This window comes from Pan paniscus, chromosome 16 (genome assembly GCF_029289425.2).
Source record: "Pan paniscus chromosome 16, NHGRI_mPanPan1-v2.0_pri, whole genome shotgun sequence".
NCBI lineage: Eukaryota > Metazoa > Chordata > Mammalia > Primates > Hominidae > Pan > Pan paniscus.
Genome location: NC_073265.2, coordinates 12,132,867 through 12,150,845, shown reverse-complemented (window position 1 = coordinate 12,150,845; position 17,979 = coordinate 12,132,867). Strand labels below are relative to the sequence as shown.

Below are 17,979 nucleotides of genomic sequence, written 5' to 3'. Positions count from 1 at the left end.
GCAATTAAATTCTTCCTTTCCTTTCCAATATGGATGTCTTTTAATTTGTTTGCTTACCTAATTGCTGTGGCTATAACATCCAGTACAATGATGAATAGATGAGGTGAAAGTAGGCAGCTTGTTTTCTTCCTGATCTTAAGGGGAAAACATCAACTCTTGTGCCATTAAGTATGATGTTAGCTGGGGTACTTTCACAGAGGCCCTTTGTCAGTTTAGGGAGTTATTTTCTATGCCTAGCATATTGAGAGTTTTCGTCATGCAAGAGTATTGAATTGTACCACATAATTTTTGTGTGTCTTTTGAGATGATCACATGGTGATTATTCTATTGCTGTGGTATATTACACTAATTTATTTTCAATGCTAAATCTACTTTGCATTCCTGGGATAAATCCCACTTGTATAATCCTTTTTATATATTGCTGGATCCAACTGGTTAGTATTTTGTTCAAAATTTCTCCATCTATATTCATAAGAGAATTAGTTCATAATTGTTTTTTTAATGAGCTTTATCTTTTCTTTATCTTTGTTTTTTTTGGGGGCGGGGGAGGGACAGAGTTTTGCTCTGTCACCCAGGCTGGAGCAGTGGTTCGATGTCAATTCACTGCAATCTCTGCCTCTCAGCTTCAAGCAATTCTTGTGTCTCAGCCACCCAAGTAGCTGGGATTACAGGTGTGTGCCACCATACCTGGATAATTTTTGTATTTTTAGTAGAGACAGGGTTTTGCCATGCTGGCCAGGCTGGTCTCCCTGGGTTCAAATGATCCACCTGCCTTGGCCTCCCAAAGTGCTGGGATTACAAGCATGAATCACACTGCACCTGGCCTAGATCTTGTACTAGAAGAAAAATAATGGTATAAAAGATAATGACATCAAATAATGGCATAACAGGTCAATTGTCAGAATTGGAATATGGAGGTTGATTTGATACATGTATCATAACAAGGTTAAATTTATCGAAATTGATCACTGTACTGTGGTTACTTGGAGAGAATCTGAATATCTCTAGTCTTAGAAAATACTAATTGATGTGTTCGGGGTAAAGAATCATAACTTATGCTAAAATGGATTTTTTTTTAAAAAACAGGAAAAAAAAATCACATCACATTCATATAGAACAGTGCTTCTTGACCAGCGGTGGTTTGCCCCGCAGGTCATCTGCCAATGTCTGGAGACATTTTGGGGAGGTTGAGTGCTACTGGCATCTGGGAGGTGAAGGCCAGGATGCTGCTAAACACCTCACAATGCACAGAATGGCTCCCTCAACAAAGAGTTATCTGGCTTCAAGCATCAACAGTGCTGAGACTGAGATACCCAGATACGGAGAAAGTGTATGATGAGGCAAGTGGGTAGATGTTAGCAGCAGGTGTGTCTGGGTAAGGGGAGATGGACATTACTTTGGTTATACTTAATCCTGTTTCCTTTCTGTAATTTGAAAATATTTCCCAAAAGTTTTTTAAACCTCTTTCTAAACACAGCATGTTCAGATGATTACTTTATCATACATTACACTATTACAGAAAGAAGTGAACCTATTTGGGGGCTCTCTATTCTATTCACTGCTACACAGACTTATTTTTCCAGTGCCACATTCTTTTCATTTCTGTTTCTATGTAATTCCAGCAACCCCATCCCATTATCAAGAACAGAACTGCTTTTAAAATATACATATATACATACATAGTGGCCAGGCGTGGTGGCTCAGGCCTGTAATCCCAGCACTCTGGGAGGACGGCGGGCGGATCACGAGGTCAGGAGATCAAGACCATCCCGGCCAACACGGTCAAACCCCGTCTCTACTAAAAATACAAAAAAATTTAGCCGGGCATGAACCCAGCAGGTAGAGCTTGCAGTGAGCCGAGATCGTGCCACTGCACTCCAGCCTGGGCGACAGAGCGAGACTCCATCTCAAAAAAAAAAAAAACCCCAAAAAAACCCATATATACATACATATATGCACACTTTGATAATCATCTTTGATTGTTTTTTTCCAAATTAATTTTAGTTTTATTCTGTTTAAAAGAAAAGGTCTTACTGGGATTCCAAGTTGAAGACAGGCTTTTTATCCAGAACACCATCTGACATGGTTCCTACAGTGAATAACACCTGCAGATGTGGAGCAGTGAACATTTCTGGTGAAGTGACTTAATCATCAAAGTGCATGAGAACAGTTCTAAGGAAATTAACTGAGCAAAACATTTTAGTATTATGTGCATTCAATGTGCCATGTGCCAAGATCACCAGGTCAGGTTGTTTATCTGCCTGATTATCTTTCAGGGGGACGGGTCACAGAAGCTGGAGGAGTGTTTCCCAAAGTGAGAACACTCTTGCCCTCCCAGCGCCTCAGAGCCACCTGAAACACAAAGGGACGCCAAGCCACACATGATAGCAGTGTATGTGTTCACGAGAGAAATGTGCCACACACACATTCTCAAGGCGTCGCATGTGAAAAACATGGTATTTAGGTCACAGAACCTTAATGCCTACGTGACTCTAAGGTGTAAACTTCAATACATCCATCATGGACACACTTCTCTGCAAGGATTTGGGCATCTGTCTGGAATACAGCAGAAAACCAATGTATCCATGAGTTAGAAACTTGGATTTTATTTCTCTTCTACCCTATTTTTATTTCTAATGATTTCTTCAAAGACAGAATATAAATAGGTTCACACGAGGATATATGTTATTTAATAAGTATCTCATAAATCATTTTCGCAGTAAGTAAATAGAGAGTCCAGCTGCAATGTTTGATGGCTTGCAGCCCTCAAGTTCCCATTCCCCCCCTTTCCTCTTTGCCCCACAACTGGGCAACCTGATAGGAAGCCTACTCATGTGTATCAATTAAAAAGATGATTTAAAATGGAGAAATAAAATTAAAAAAATTAATAATAAAAAATGAAATTAAAATTTAAAAAGAAGCCTGCACACACACTGGGTCCCTGGAGTCCTCAGTTCCCAGAGTCCTCGGTCCCTTGGCATGGGCAAAAACTTCACTTCATGCCAGCCCGGCCTAAGCATGCAAACCGCCCCCCAGCCCACCCCACCACCTAACTACAATAAAAAGCCAAAGGTCCCCCTCACTCGTCTCACTCAGAACCAAACCCAGGACCTTCTCCTAAGAAAATCCGTGTGCTGTTGACTGCGTCAGTCATAAATCCTATTTCACATCCATTGATGCCATGTATTATTCAACCCAACCTCTGTAATTTCCTGGGCTGAGGTGGGGACTGTCCGGCATCCAGCAAGGAATGCTAAGCACCCCAATAAAACACCAACTGAGTCATTTTGCTTAATGAGTTCTCAGAATAACTTGCCAAGGTGTCAGAAGACTCTCTAGTCTCTAAGATGTACTCCAGGACAATGACCAGGAGAATGAGAGCATCAGATTCACTGATAAGCAGGAAAAATGAGTTAGAGTTTCAAATACACTAAATATCTAAGAAAAGGGTTAATACTACCCAGAACTACATTTGAAGGGATAAAATTAAACGATATAGAGTAGAGTACTGAAGATCTATCTTCTTTTTTTTTTTAAGGCAGAGTCTCGCTCTGTCTCCCAGGCTGGAGTGCTGTGGTGCCATCTCAACTCACTGCAACCTCCGCCCCCCAGGTTCAAGCAATTCTTGTGTCTCACCCTCCCGAGTAGCTAGGACTACAGGTGGTCGCCACCATGCCTGGCTAATTTTTCGTATTGTTAGTAGAGACAGGGTTTCACCATGTTGGCCAGGCTGGTCTTGAACTCCTGACCTCAAATAATTCACCCTCCTTGGCCTCCCAAAGTGCTGGGATTACAGGCGTGAGCCACTGTGCCCGGCCTGAAGATCTATCTTCTATTACAACTTTGCTCTTATTACTTTAACAGAAACATTTAAAATGAAAAGTTGTTATATCTACACTACACATTAAATACCAAACACAATCTTGGCTCTCACCCGAACGGTACTCCAAGGGCGCCCAGGGGAGTTACCAGGACCGTGGGGACCGCCGTGTAAGCCAGGAAGTTTCCAATCTGGCCAACAGCCACTGTCAAGAAAATCACAAGGATACTACTTGCAATTACAGAGCTCTCTTCCAGCACTGATCAGAGTTGAATTACGCTAGGCTCTGCCCTGAAAGGGCTACTTCATTCGCATTACTTGTGAAGAATCACATCTGGGGTGTCACATCTGCACATTTAAGGGGTCAGGGGTCAGGAACCACACCTTCACTGGTCCCATCAGTCAGGTGAGTAGGTTCAGCCCTCCATGGAAATGCCGAACCTAACCAGCAGTGACTGAAATGGGCGCAGCACTGGGCATATCTCCGCTCTCTTAACACATCCTTGTTTTCACACAAATCAGGCAGAACTTCCTGTGCACCCTCTAGTGGCCTGGGACCTACTGTGGCATAGGCAGCTGGCCACGGTGACAGGCCACTGGCATAGCAAGAGGATACAGTACTGCCGCACAAGACTGCAGCAGGGACATCACCCAGGTGGAGCTTAAAGAGGAGCTCTTCAAGGAACAGAATTGGTATTGCCACGTAATGTCGCATTAAAAGACAAATGTGACAAAGTACATGATGTTTCTTTTTTTTCTTTTGAGACAGAGTCTCACTCTGTCACCCAGGCTGGAGTGCACTGGCGTGATCTTGGCTCACTGCAGCCTCCACCTCCCAGGCTCAAGCAATCCTCCCACCTCAGCCTCCAAATAGCTTTGAAAACAGGTGCATCCCACCATGCCCAGGTAATTTTTGTTTTTGTACAGACAGGTTTTTGCCATGTTTCCCAGGCTGGTCTTGAACTCCTGGGCTCAAACAATCCACCTGTCTCAGCCTCCCAAAGTGCTGGGATTACAGGCGTGAGCCACCATGCCTGGCCAAACATAATATTTCTGAATTTCAAAGACAATTGTCCTTTATAATACATTTAGAGTTCTGAACTCTAATAATATTATTTATCTTTACATTATAGCACATGACCTGATCTTTGACTCATGAAACTCTCTGTTAAACCAACTGTGCTGAGAAAAACAAGGCAGCCTAACATGGAATTTCACCAAATGCCAACAGCCCGACTACATGAGTAAGCAGGAGCTGTTTTAATTTCTTCGGGCCCAGGACAGATCGGCCTGGACTGAATTCACGGCTAATCATGGGCAGCAGGGGCCTCCACCAGCTCCTAACTTGTCCTTCTGCACTCTCATCCTGGGAGGAAGGGGAGCAGGGAGAGTGCCCTGGGGAGGCAGGGACATCTGAACTGAAAGGCACGCTTAGGGCCTGGGGAGAGGCCACGCGACACCCTCTTCCAAAGAACAGAGCCACCCTAGCCCAGCCGCTCCAGCCCTGCCCAGACCAGTGATGGATTCTAAGAAAGGAAAAGACCAGACTTCGCCACACAGGCTACTTACTTGCGATTGTGCCAGCCCACCACACAATGTCTGTTAAATAGGAAGTACCTATAAAAAATGAGATAAAAAATGTCAGGAAAGTGGGTTTACCAGCTACGTATATCAGGAAGAGGTTTACAAGCGAGAAACTTTTGACATGAAAACTAAAATTGAAAAGAATGAATGTCATACTGTTTATTCACCCTAAAGAGAATCTTTCATCTGTAAATGGCAGCATTAGAGACCACCGAAAGTGGCAAAGTCAAGATATTTTTTGCAACCAACACAGGCTGACCCAAATAAGGAAATGAAATCTTTATACATCAGTTTTCTTTCACCCAACAAGCTACCACAAAGACAGATATTCCTTTGATGGAGTTTTATTTTTATCTCAAAAGGGTTTGAGTCTTTAAAGTCCAACTCTCTCATGCATTTACTGTAGTCCATTTATATAAGAATTTTATTATCATAGGGTTTGACTTCCTGCTTAAACAAGTCACTCAATTTTCATTATTTATAACTCTTCTGATACGACTCTTCTTTCAGCCATGCGGGCACCACATCCTTACACTCACCTGATGCTCTGACATTTGACCTGAGACTTGCCGGCATCCTCTCAGGTTACCCCACCCATCCCACGCAGGGCAGGCGGAGCCCCAGCACCTTCCTCCCTCCCCCTGCCTCTTGACAGGTGTGTATGGTGAGAGGTCTCCCAACCTTTGAGACAGGTTTGTCCTTCAGATATGGCAAAACGCTCCTAAGCACTTTTTTTTTTGAGGCAGAGTTTCACTCTTGTTGCCCAGGCTGGAGTGCAATGGCGCGATGTCGGCTCACCGCAACCTCCGCCTCCTCCCAGGTTCAAGCGATTCTCCTGCCTCACCCTCCCTAGTAGCTGGGATTACAGGCATGTGCCACCATGCCCGGCTAATTTTGTATTTTTTTTTAGTAGAGACGAGGTTTCTCCACGTTGGTCAGGCTGGTCTCGAACTCCCGATCTCAGGTGATCCGCCCACCTCGGCCTCCCAAAGTGCTGGGATTACAGGTGTGAGCCACCGCGCCTGGCCTTTTTTTTTTTTTTTTTTTTGAGACAGAGTCTCACTCTGTCACCCAGGCTGGAATGCACTGGCGCGATGTTGACTCACTGAAACCTCCACTTTCCGGGTTCAAACAATTCTCCTGTCTCAGCCTCCCGAGTAGCTGAGACTACAGGAGCATGCCACCACGCCTGGCTAATTTTTGAATTTTTAGTAGAGACGGGGTTTCACCAAATTGGTCAGGCTGGTCTCGAACTCCTGACCTCAGGTGATCCACCTGCCTCAGACTCCCAAACTGCTGGATTACAGGTGTGCAGCACGCCTGGCCTGCTAAGCATTTTTTGAGGAGATCTTTTGTTGTTAACCGCAGATTACAGTAATGAATTCTTTTTTCCTTTTCCTTTTTTTGAGATGGAGTCTCACTCTGTCGCTGAGGCTGGAGTGCAGTGGCACGATCTTGGCTCACTACAACCTCTGCCTCCTGGGTTCAAGCGATTCTCATGCTTCAGCCTCCCAAGTAGCTGGGATTACAGGCGTGCACCACCACATGCGGCTCATTTTTGTATTTTTAGTAGAGAGGGGGTTTTGCTATATTGGCCAGGCTGGTCTTCAATTCCTGGCTTCAAGTGATCCACCCACCTCAGCCTCCCAAAGTGCTGTGATTACAGGAGTGAATCACTGTGCCCAGCCACAGTAACTAATTCTAGTTGTTTTTATTCTCAGTAGTAAAACCACAATTTGGTATAAGACACATAGCCTGCTAGCCTGCTTAATGGAGCAGCAGAGCTACAAGTATTACAAAAAGTACTTACAAAATGAAATGGGGGCTGGGCCCGGCGGCTCACACCTGTAATGCCAGCATTTTGGAAGGCTGAGGCAGGATGATCACTTGAGCCTAGGAGTTCAAGGTCAGCCTGGGCAACATAGCAAGACTCTATCTCTACAAAAAATTTTAAAATTAGCTGGGTGTGGTGGTGCATGCCTGTGGTCCCAGCTATTCAGGAGGCTGAGACAGAAGAATCGCTTGAGCCCAGGAGGATGAGGCTGCAGTTAGCCATGATCATGCCACTTCATTCCAGCCTGGGTGATAGAGTGAGACCCTGTCTCAAAAAAAAAAAAAAAAAAGAAAAGAAAAGAATATTGCTATTTGATCACATCACAGTAAAAACTGATTTAGGCAAGAATCATTAACGGATACTAAAACAAGCGAATGAAAATTTACTGAGCGGATACTAAAACAAGCGAATGAAAATTTACTGAGTCACCTCCATGGGTTTTTCTTATTAATTACGAACAGAAAAAGTTATCTTTATAGATAAGCCTGATGGACACTGGCTTAGCCAAGTGGTCAAAGTCCCCAGCATCAGTTGTGCCACCTGCCTGCTGTGGCTGTCTCCCAGCCCTGAGCCACGCCCTACCTCTGCTGCCAGGCTCCACTGGAGAAGACAGCCTGGCACCACTGGGGCTCCTGTCTGGTGTCCCTCTCAGTGTATCTAATACAAACAGGACCCAGGGTGTCCTATGAAGCAGAAAGTTTAGCGAAGCTTAAGAATGTCCCATGGTGGGCACTGTAGGAGAGTCAGCTATTAATACAGAATCAATGTTAGATTTCTAAATGTGCTAATCAAAGTGGCTATCCCAAAATGCATGCCGAATACTTGAGTGAAAGGTCATCAGGTCCAGAATACTAGTGTGAAAAGTCTGTGGACCAGTTTCCCAACAAAACCACCATAACTAATAAATAAAGTACTTTAAAAAGTGGGCCGGGTGCAGTGGCTCATGCCTGTAATCCCAGCACTTTGCGAGGCCGAAGTTGGTGGATCACAAGGTCAGGAGACCGAGACCATCCTGGCTAACACAGTGAAACCCCGTCTCTACTAAAAAAAATACCAAAAAAAATTAGCTGGGCATGGTGGTGGGTGCCTGTAGTCCCAGCTACTTGGGAGGCTGAGGCAGGAAAATGGCATGAACCTGGGAGGCAGAGCTTGCCGTAAGCCGAGACTGTGCAACTGCACTCCAGCCTGGGCGACAGAGAGAGACTCCATCACACACATACACACACACACACACACACAAAAGTGAATTTAAACTCTGTGGAAATTATCCTAAGGGCATACAGAAAATATCTCCTTTTTCATTCCTGATTTTAGTAATTTGATTCTTCTTTTTTGCTTGGTCAGTCTAGCTAAAGGTTTGTCAATTTCATTGTTCTTTTCAAAGAACCAACTTTTGATTTCGTTTTTATTGGGTTTTTAGATTTTTTTTTTCTTTTTGAGACAGGGTCTCACTCTGTTGCCCAGGCTGGGGTGTAGTGGCATGGTCTCTCAGTTCACTGCAACCTCCATCTCCCAGGTTCAAGTGAGTCTCCTGCCTCAGCCTCCCAAGTAGCTGGGATTACAGGCGTGGGCCACCACATCCAGCTGTCCTTTTATTGTAATGAACATGGTTTGGTCAGGACGTTTTGTGAAGTCATGGGATTCCTGCTACAGCAGCTGGACTGTGTGACCCTCCTACAGTGAAAGCTGGTCCAAGGATGACAGTGACCAGTGCAATGAGGCCCATAGACGCCCCCCTTTCACTGCTATGGTTATCCCAACATTGATCATCACATAGTATATGTTTTTGGCAGTTTATAAAATGTCAAAAATCACAAAATTAGGAGGAGCCTGGAATACCAGGTACACAGGAATGGCAAAGTGAACAAAATGGTTTTTGTTCTTTTCCCAAAGGGTCCAGTTCAGTTCCAAGCATTTCAGGCCCTGCAACTTGTACTCTCCATCAAGGGCCTGGATTTGCACAAATCAAAAGGTGTTCAGGTCACCCTCACCTTTTAAACCAGTATTAGGCAAAATTTTTCTGCATCCACAGACATTAAGCAAGTCAGGTTTTTCTCCATCCAGGTACCTGTCCCATACCCCTACCCATAAACAAAAGTGAAGGTCCTGCACATGGTCCCTGAGAGCCTCGGTCCAGGAGTGTCCCCTCTGTTCTGCCCTGAAGGAAGTGCATGGCTGTGTGCCCAGCTTCCTCACTGAGCTGGCTGCTCCATTTTCCCTCCTCCTTCTTTAGCCAGGAGCTCCTAGGAGCCTGCATTCCATATTAGCCCTTGGCCCATCATACAGATATCTGTGAGGATATCTAAAACAACTGGGTTTCTTCACAGTTTCACCCTAAGCATTGCTGCCCCTAAGCTCTGTTGTTCCGAAAGCTCATTAGCCAGCACTCTCAGTAGGTATCTATGCCCAAGCTTCTCCTCTTCCCAGTTGATGACGGTCCTCTATTAATCTGCAGGTCCTCCAGCCTCAGCAACAATAGGGAGCTGCAGCACTGAAGGATGCAGAGGATGCCGTTTGTCTTGCCACACTCACGCCTCCTCCCCCACTCCTAGGTGTGGGCTGCAGAGGACATGATCGCTAAGTTCCATTGGTTTTCCTCTCATTGGAAACCCTGGGTGCTGAGAGTTGCATAGCTGTTTATAACAGCTAAACTATAAAACAAAGAAGTGTTTGTGCAAACACAAAAGAGCCTTGTCAGGATGACAGTATCAACTGACAGTGATGCTGTCCAACCAGGGGCATGTGGCTTTAGACCTTCCATTTAGTTATAAATGTGTCGGAAATGTCCTTAAAATACAGCTTTAGGCCGGGCGAGGTGGCTCACGCCTGTAATCCCGGCACTTTGGGAGGCCGAGGCGGGCGGATCACGAGGTCAGGAGATCAAGACCATCCTGGCTAACACGGTGAAACCCCGTCTCTCCTAAAAATACAAAAAATTAGCTGGGTGTGGTGGCGGGCGCCTGTAGTCCCAGCTACTCGGGAGGCTGAGGCAGGAGAATGGTGTGAACCCAGAAGGCGGAGCTTGCAGTGAGCCGAGATCGTGCCACTGCACTCCAGCCTGGGCGACAGAGTGAGACTCCGTCCCAAAATAAATAAATAAATAAGTAAAAAAAAAATAAATAAAATACAGCTTTATAGTATAAAAATATAGATGGGCATCCAATGTATTTACCTTCTAATTATTCCACAAAAAGATTGCTTCCACTTATGTGTGCTTCTAACATCAACAACAGAAGTTGCTGATAAAAGCCAAGCAAGAGTGGATAACTAGTTCTTTGTAAATTAATGTATAAAAAAGATGTAACATAGTTTTTACAGTTTTCTTTTTCTTTTCCTTTTTGAGACAGAGTCTCACTCTCTTGCCCAGGCTGGAGTGCACTGGTGTGATCTCTGCTCACTGCAACCTCTGACTCCTGGGTTCAAACAGTTCTCCTGCCTCAGCCTCCTGAGTAGCTGGCATTACAGGCTGCGCCACCACACCCAGCTAATTTTTGTATTTTTAGTAGAGACAGGGTTTCACCATATTGGTCAGGATGGTCTTGTACTCCTGACCTCAGGTGATCTGCTCACCTCGGCCTCCCAAAGTGCTGGGATTACAGGCGTGAGCCACCGCGCCCGGTCCTACAGAGTTCTCTAAGAAGGACTAAGAATAAATAAATATTCTTTCCTGACACCAGCACAGCTAGATGAAGGCATTAACTGCCTTCTGAGACATTAACTGAGCACTGCTGTGCACCAACTTAACTCATGGACTTAATATTTGAAGTTCTTTTGCCTGTTGGTTATTAGATATGCAGAACTTATTTTTCCTAAGAAATAGTTCGGCAATTATGGAAAAAGACAAAGTTTTATGACATATACTAATTTTAAGATTTACTATAGGCTGGGCATGGTGGCTCATGCCTGTAATCCCAGCACTTTAGGAGGCCGGGGCGGGTGGATCATGAGGTCAGGAGTTCAAGACCAGCCTGGCCAAGATGGTGAAACCCTTTCTCTACTAAAAATACAAAAATTAGCCGGGCCCAGCTGGGTGTGGTGGCTCACACCTGTAATCCCTGCACTTTGGGAGGCTGAGGTGGGTGGATCACCGGGGGTCAGGAGTTTGAGACCAGCCTGGCCAACATGATGAAACCCCGTCTCTACTAAAAATTTAAAAAATTAGCTGGATGTGGTGGTTCATGCCTGTAATCCCAGCTACTCAGGACGCTGACGCAGGAGAATCGCTCGAACTAGGGAGGCAGAGGTTGCAGTGAACCAAGATCATGCCACTGCATTCCAGCCTGGGCAACAGAGTGAGACCCTGTCTCAAAAAAACAAAAACAAGGCCGGGCGCGGTGGCTCACGCCTGTAATCCCAGCACTTTCGGAGGCCGAGGCGGGCAGATCACAAGGTCAGGAGATCGAGATCATCCTGGCTAACACAGTGAAACCCCGTCTCTACTAAAAATACAAAAAATTAGCCAGGTGTGGTGGCGGGTGCCTGTAGTCCCAGCTACTCGGGAGCCTGAGGCAGGAGAATGGCATGAACTTGGGAGGCAGAGTCTGCAGTGAGCCGAGATCACGCCACTACACTCCAGCCTGGGCGACAGAGCAAGACTCCATCTCAAAAAAAAAAAAAAAAAAAAAAAAAAAATTAGCCGGCCCGGTAGCAGGTGCCTGTAATCCCAGCTACTCAGGAGGCTGAGGCAGGAGAATCACTTGAACCAGGGGGGGCAGAGGTTGCAGTGAGCCAAGATCACACCATTGCACTCCAGCCTACACAACAGAGTGAGACTCCGTCTCAAAAAAAAAAAAAAAAAAAAGGCACTTTTAAGAAAATGAAAAGGCAAGCCACAGAGAAAATATTTCCAATCCCCGTATCTGACAAAAACTTGTATCCAGATATATACCTGTATGGTTAATATATGTGTATATATATGTGAGTATATATATACATACGTAATACATACATACATATACACACACACACTCTTACCAGTCAATAATACGGTAGAACCCAGCTAGGCGTGGTGGCTCATGCCTATAATCCCAGCACTTTGGGAACCCAGCCAGATGTGGTGGCTCATGCCTATAATCCCAGCACTTTGGGAGGCCGAGGTGAGTGGATCACCTGCGGTCAGGAGTTTGAGACCAGCCTGGCCAACATAGTGAAATCCCATCTCTACTAAAAATACAAAACTTAGCCAGGCATGGTGACGGCTGCCTATAATCCCAGCTACTGGAGAGGCTGAGGCAGGAGAATCGCTTGAACCCGGTAGGCAGAGGTTACAGTGAGCCAAGATCGCACCACTGCACTCCAGCATGGGCGACAGAGCAAGAGTCTCTGTCACCACCCACCCAAAAAAAAAAAGTTCATCAACAGGAGAATGGATATGTAAACTGGTATACTCAAACAACACAACACTACTCAGCAATAATAAGGAACATATTGCTGATACCCACATCACGATGAATCTTCAAACTATGTCCAGCAAAAAAAGCAGACGTAAGAGAATACATACTATATAATTCCACTTATATGAAGCATGGGAACAGGCAAAATTAATTCAACCTATGCAGATGGGCACCAGAAAAGTAGGCACCTTGGTATGGGGGATGGGGCACCAGGGAACTTTCTAGGGTGGCAGCAACAATCAATTTCTTCACTGGGCTGTTGGTTACACAGGCATATTCATTTGTCAAAACTCATCAAACTGTACCTTTAAGATCTGTGCAGCTTGTTCTATGTAATTATACCCCAATACTTAAAAAAGAAATAGTTGATAAATGACAGTTAAATTTCTTGGTGGTGAGGATTTCACAGGTAGCACACTTATTCGTGCACTCATGGAGGTGTGTACATTAAACATGCACAGCTTTTTATGATTGATAAATCATACCCCAATAAAGTGGTTTAAATTTTTTTTTTTTTTTTTTGAGACAGAGTCTCACTCTGTCGCCCAGGCTGAAGTGCAGTGGCGTGATCTCGGCTCACCACAACCTCCACTTCCCGGGTTCAAGTGATTTTCCTGCCTTAGTCTCCCAAGTAGCTGTGATTATAGGCATGTGCCACCACGCCTGGCTAATTTTTGTATTTTTAGTAGAGACAGGGCTTCACCATGTTGGTCAGGCTGGTCTCGAACTCCTGACCTCGTGATCTGCCTGCCTCGGCCTCCCAAAGTGCTGGGATTACGGGCATGAGCCACCGTGCCCGACCCTTAATTTTTTTAATTTAAAAAGTTAAATTTCTGGGTTAGCCCACACAATGCTGACCCTAATACAACCACTGTAATAAAGTTTCTTGCAGTTTCTATGGGAAATGTCATTCCCTGTTTCAAATGGAAATTAAGAGTACAGCACATATTAACACATGCTTCTTCCTCTCCATCCTCCCTCCAGGGAAGCTCAGTGAAGTATCTGTATTCTATTTCTTTATTCCATCTATCAAATATTTACTGAGAATCATCAGTGTACACAGTCCTCAGTGAATACAAACACATAAAAAGTCACAGCCAGGCGCAGTGGCTTACGCCTGTAATCCTAACACTTTAGGAGGCCAAGGCATATGGATCACAAGGTCAGGAGTTCGAGACCACCCTGGCCAATATGGTGAAACCCCGTCTCTACTAAAAATACAAAAATTAGCTGGGCGCTGTGGTGGGTGCCTGTAGTCCTAGCTACTCGGGAGGCTGAGGCAGGAGAACTGCTTGAACCCCGGGAGGTGGAAGTTGCAGTGAGCCGAGATCATGCCACTGCACTCCAGCCTGGGTGACAGAGCAAGACTCTGTCTCTCAAAAAACAAACAAAAGTCACTAGAAGTGTTATCTGCCCCTACAGAGCACCCTCTTCCTCTCTGCCTTAACTAGAGGCAATTTCTCTCATCCTTTCCCCCACCACAGGGATCAACACTGCCCCCACGCACCCTGAGGCCTGAGAAGCCAAGCTGGCCGACTCCTTGATACATGATGGGTAGATGTCAAGTATTATACCTGTACTAGCGTGCTCTGCTGATGTGAACAGAAAAATCTAGGATAATGAGCTCTCAGCCATGTGCACTGGTAAGGAACTGGAAATGTCCATGCCCTGTAAAAGTAGAGCGGTAACATTCATGCAGCCCTGAATATGTTTGCAAAGAACATCTAACAGGGGGACAAGCTCACGACAGACTGAACACAACCACAGGACATAAACTGGCACACATGGGGTGGGCTCAGTGTATACTGCCTCTTTTTTTTTTTTTTTTTTTTTTCTTGAGCTGGAGTTTTACTCTTGTCACCCAAGCTGGAGTGCAGTGGCGTGATCTCGGCTCCCTGCAACCTCAGCCTCCCGAGTAGCTGGGACTACAGGCATGCGACATCACACCAGGCTAATTTTGTTTTTTTTTTTTTGAGACGGAGTCTCGCTCTGTCGCCCAGGCTGGAGTGCAGTGGCGTGATCTCGGCTCACTGCAAGCTCCGCCTCCCGGGTTCACGCCATTCTCCTGCCTCAGCCTCCCAAGTAGCTGGGACTACAGGTGCCTGCCACCACGTCCAGCTAAATTTTTTTTGTATTTTTAGTAGAGACAGGGTTTCACTGTGTTAGCCAGGATGGTCTCAATCTCCTGACCTTGTGATATGCCCACCTCGGCCTCCCAAAGTGCTGGGATTACAGGCGTGAGCCACCATGCCCCGTGCCAATTTTGTATTTTTAGTGGAGACGGGGTTTCACCACGTTGGTCAGGCTGGCCTCGAGCTCCTGACCTCAGGTGATACACTCACCTCAGCCTCCCAAAGTGTTGGGATTATAGGCGTCAGCCACCACGCCCAGCCCACTGCCTCATTTTTTAAATTACATGATAAAGAGCTGTACCACCCAACGTGTAGGTCTTAACTGCATCCTGACTCTAAAAGATGAACTGGGCAAAACTTGTAAGATAATCACAGAAATTTAAACAGTAACCAGACATGTGAGAACATTAAAAAATTATTCTTAATTTTCTGGTGCAATAAAGGTGTTATGTTTAACAAAGAAAGACTCGTGGCAATATGCAGATGAAATGGTAATTTGCTTGGGATCTATTTCAAAAAAATCCTACAGGGGTGTGGGTGGGGTTGGCACTGGGGTTTAGTTAAAGCGAAATTGCCGAGGAAGGATGATTTGTTGTTGTTGCGGTTGAGTAATTCAGGGGACCATGTGCAGGTTTGTTCTTTGCGTATATTGTGCAATGCTGGGGTTTGGGCTTCTAGTGAACTCATCACCCAAATAGTGCACATAGTACCCAACAGGTAATTTTTCAGCCCTCACCCCAGTCTTCTACCCTCCCCCTCTAGCAGTCCCCAGTGTCTATTACATCATCTTTTCTTTCCCTTTTTTTTTTTTTTTTTTTGAGACAGGGTCTCATTCTGTCTCCCAGGCTGGAGTGCAGTGGTGCGATCTTGGCTCCCTGAAGCCTCAACCTCCTGGGTTCAAGCCATCCTCCTATCTCAGCCTCCCCAGTAGCTGAGATTACAGGTGCACCACCACACTCGCCTAATTTTTTTTTTTTTGAGACAGAGTCTTGCTCTGTCGCCCAGGCTGGAGTGCAATGGTGCGATCTCGGCTCACTGCAACCTCTGCCTCCTGGGTTCACGCCATTCTCCTGACTCAGCCTCCCGAGTAGCTGGGACTACAGGCGCCTGCCGCCACACCTGGCTAATTTTTTGTATTTTTAGTAGAGATGGGGTTTCACCGTGTTAGCCAGGATGGTCTCGATCTCCTGACCTCGTGATCTGCCCACTTTGGCCTCCCAAAGTGCTGGGATTACAGGTGTGAGCCACTGCGCTGGCCGGCCAATTTTTGTATTTTTTGTAGAGATGAGGTTTCGCCATGTTGCCCAGGCTGGTCTTGAACTCCTGGGCTGAAGTGATCTGCCCACCTCGGCAGATTACTGGGATTACAAACTATTATATTCATCTTTATGTCTATGTGTTTAGCTCCCACATATAAGTAAGAACATGTGGTATTTCATTTTCTGTGAGTTAGGATAACGGCCTCCAGCTCCATCCATGTTGCTGTGAAGGACGTGATCTTGTTCTTTTTATGGCTGCATAGTATTCCATATGTGTATATGTGTCACATTTTCTTTATCTGGTCAACTGTCGGTGGACACTTAGGTTAATTCCATGACACTGCTATTGTAAGTAGTGCCACAGTAAACATACAAGTGCATGTGTCTTTTTGATAAAACTATTTATTTTCCTTTGAGTAGACACCCAGTACTGGGACTGCTGGGTTGAATGGTAGATCTATTTTTAGTTCTTTGAAAAATCTCCATCCTGTTTTCCACAGGGGTTGAACTAATTTACATTGCCACCCACAGTGTATGGGTGAGAAATGATCATGGTTAACCAAGGGTGATATGTACATGGGATTAATTAACTACTTCCTCTACTTTGAACATATTTGATATTTACCACAATAAAGAGGTTTTTTTTTTTTTTTTTTTTTTTTTTGAGACGGAGTCTCGCTCTGTCGCCCAGGCTGGAGTGCAGTGGCACGATCTCGGCTCACTGCAAGTTCCGCCTCCCGGGTTCACGCCATTCTCCTGCCTCAGCCTCCCGAGTAGCTGGGACTACAGGCACCCGACTAATTTTTTGTATTTTTAGTAGAGACGGGGATTCACCGTGTTGGCCAGGATGGTCTCGATCTCCTGACCTCGTGATCCGCCCGTCTCAGCCTCCCAAGGTGCTGGGATTACAGACATGAGCCAGTGCACCCTGCTGGTTTTTTTTTTTAAGATTTTTAGGATAGGCCAGGCGCAGTGGCTCATGCCTGTAATCCCAGCACTTAGGGAGGCCGAGGCAGGCAGATCACAAGGTCAGGAGATCAAGACCATCCTGGCCAACACGGTGAAACCCCATCTCTACTTAAAATACAAAAAATTAGCTGGGCATGGTGGCGGGCGCCTGTAGTCCCAGCTACTCGGGAGGCTGAGGCAGGAGAATGGTGTGAACCCGGGAAGCGGAGCCTGCAGTGAGCTGAGATCGCGCCACTGCACTCCAGCCTGGGCGACACAGCAAGATTCTGTCTCCAAAAAAAAAGATTTTTAGCATATATGTTTCTTAGAACATCTGATAGGTGGTGTTAACATATGTTTTGTGCATAGGATTTTTTCATTAAGAATCAGTTTTGAGGCCGGGCGCGGTGGCTCACGCCTGTAATCCCAGCATTTTAGGAGGCTGAGGCGGGGGGATCACAAGGTGAGGAGATCGAGACCATCCTGGCCAACACGGTGAAACCCCGTCTCTACTAAAAATACAAAAAGAAATTAGCCGGGCGTAGTGGCAGGTGCCTGTGGTCCCAGCTGCTGGGGAGGCTGAGGCAGGAGAATGGCATGAACCTAGGAGGCGGAGCTTGCAGTGAGCCGAGATTGTGCCACTGCACTCCAGCCTGGGTTTGAAATATAATTACTGAATGTGACTAGAAAGAAATATATGGCCAGGAGCGGTGGCTCATGCCTGCTGTAATCCCAATACTTTGGGAGGCCGAGGTGGGCGGATCACGTGAGGTCAGGAGTTCAAGACCAGCCTAGCCAATATAGTGAAAACTCAACTCTACTAAAAATACAAAATTAGCCAGGCGTGGTGGCGCATGCCTATAATCCCAGCTACTTGGGAGGCTGAGGCAGGAGAATTGCTTGAACGGGAGGTGGAAGTTGCGGTGTGCCGAGACTGCACCATTGCACTCTGGCCTGGGAAACGAGCAAAACTCCATCTCAAAAAAAAAAAAAAAAAAAAAAAAAAAAG

At 45.7% G+C, this 17,979-nt stretch overlaps 1 protein-coding gene across 2 annotated transcripts in view; it reads right to left on the bottom strand.

Moving 5' to 3' along the window:
* The window catches only part of NIPA1 (NIPA magnesium transporter 1), a 43,145-nt gene that overhangs the window by 13,882 nt on the left and 11,284 nt on the right, over positions 1-17,979 (bottom strand). For both annotated transcript variants that reach the window (XM_063597030.1, XM_034951860.3), the window contains exons 2-3: positions 5,390-5,437; positions 3,935-4,025 (exon numbers count right to left, since the gene is read on the bottom strand). In XM_063597030.1, the coding sequence (XP_063453100.1) occupies positions 3,935-4,025; position 5,390 (92 nt within the window). In that variant the 5' untranslated portion in view covers positions 5,391-5,437. The remainder of the gene's footprint in view (positions 1-3,934; positions 4,026-5,389; positions 5,438-17,979) is intronic.